This window comes from Echinops telfairi, unplaced genomic scaffold, assembly GCF_000313985.2.
Source record: "Echinops telfairi isolate 266 unplaced genomic scaffold, ASM31398v2 ScPeMD7_7457;HRSCAF=8495, whole genome shotgun sequence".
Lineage (NCBI taxonomy): Eukaryota > Metazoa > Chordata > Mammalia > Afrosoricida > Tenrecidae > Echinops > Echinops telfairi.
In genome coordinates this window covers 45,479,928-45,481,380 of record NW_022111357.1, presented here as the reverse complement: position 1 = coordinate 45,481,380, position 1,453 = coordinate 45,479,928, and the positions used below count along the sequence as shown (strand labels likewise).

The window sequence follows — 1,453 nt, the reverse complement described above, 5'->3', positions numbered from 1 at the left end:
TGTCCTTCCGCGCGCCACACCCTCTGTGCCCCTAGGGAAGGGTGGAAGGGGTCGTTGCCAAGAGGAAGGGGTCCTAGCCGCCAGCACCCCCAGGTGGCCCCGGGGACCCGTACGGCCTCCCCTGACCCAATCGGTGCGCAGTGCAGCACCCCCACCGCGCCGGCTCTGCCGAGCGCCCAAAGTAGAGGAAGCGGGGGAGGGGACGGTGGCTGGACGGGAAGTGGGAAGGCCGCCCGGCGTCCGCCCCTGGCCGGGCCCCGCGGGCGGGGAGGAGGCGGAGCTGAACCGCCCGCCCTTCCCTTCCTTTGCTGCCCTCCTGGAGGCCTGGGTGGGGCGTCACTGTAGGGGAGCCCAGCTGTGGAGGGGTGCTCCTGTCCAGAGACCCACACACGACCGGGGTGGGGAATACACCGTACAAGTCCCTGGAAACCACGCCCTTCCCACACGCGCACCCGCTCACCCATAACCCCAGAAACTGGCACTGGGGGGCTCAGCCTTCAGGACCTCGGAGGACTCAGCACTGGGACATCTTGTGTGCGTCACACACACACCGTGCACAGGAAATCTCGTCTACTTTCACAGAAACGCCCACGAGTGACAGCCTGGCCGCCCCCTCCCACCCTGTACGTGGCCACAAGTGTTCTGGCGCTGGGCCTCCCACCCTCTGAGGGCCCTCTTTCCTGGAAGACATTCAGCCCCAATCACGCCTACCCCCTGGGGGCTGGAGCCCAATGGCGTCCCTGAGCTCCACAAGGGGACACTAAAACGTGGGATGCAGCCACATAGGGCAACAGAGTGGCCAGTAGTCAACACCCCCCACCTCAAGTACCCACTGCTGCCTCCAGGTGTCCTTAGGCCTGTTAGCAGTGCTCGCTCCCCAGTGTGCTGGTTGGTGGCTGAGACTTGACCCTGTGTGCTGGGGTGTGAGGGTGGTGCTCTGGGTCCCCAGCCTTTGTGTGGGAGCGCTGTATGTGCGGTGTGGCTAGGTCTGTAGGAGGGCAGTGGGTCTTGGCTGTGGGACTTTAATGAAGAGAATGTAGCTAAGACCAAATGTGTGTGTCCCTAGGTGTGTAGCAATTTGGGTGGGAGGGCCTAGTTTAGTGTCTCTCTCGGTATGTGAAGGTGGATCTAACTGCACTCGTGCTTCGCGTGTATGTGCGCCTGTGACCATCTGTCTCAGGGGGCCTGTCTCCACTCTGGCCCCGGGTGTGTATATTTCTGTAGGTGTGACCAGCTGTGTTCCTGGGCGACTATCCCTACTCGAGTTGCTGCTGGAATTAGGTACCTCTGTGTCCCTGGGTGGCCATCCCCACTCGTGTTACGCGTGTAGTTGTGGTTAGATGTATGTGGTTAGGTGCGCCTGTAGGATCGTGGGTGGCCGCCCCCAGTTACGCCAGTTGCGCGACCCCTCCGACCCTGCCACCCCAATCGCGCGTGCGCGCTCGACCCGCGC

At 63.2% G+C, this 1,453-nt stretch overlaps 1 protein-coding gene across 1 annotated transcript in view; it reads left to right on the top strand.

Annotated features, from left to right (window-relative positions):
- The window catches only part of SSBP4 (single stranded DNA binding protein 4), an 18,766-nt gene that overhangs the window by 6,020 nt on the left and 11,293 nt on the right, over positions 1-1,453 (top strand). Inside the window, exons 2-4 of the mRNA XM_045299245.1 lie at positions 36-328; positions 473-534; positions 1,225-1,281. Of these exons, the coding sequence (XP_045155180.1) occupies positions 36-328; positions 473-534; positions 1,225-1,281 (412 nt within the window). The remainder of the gene's footprint in view (positions 1-35; positions 329-472; positions 535-1,224; positions 1,282-1,453) is intronic.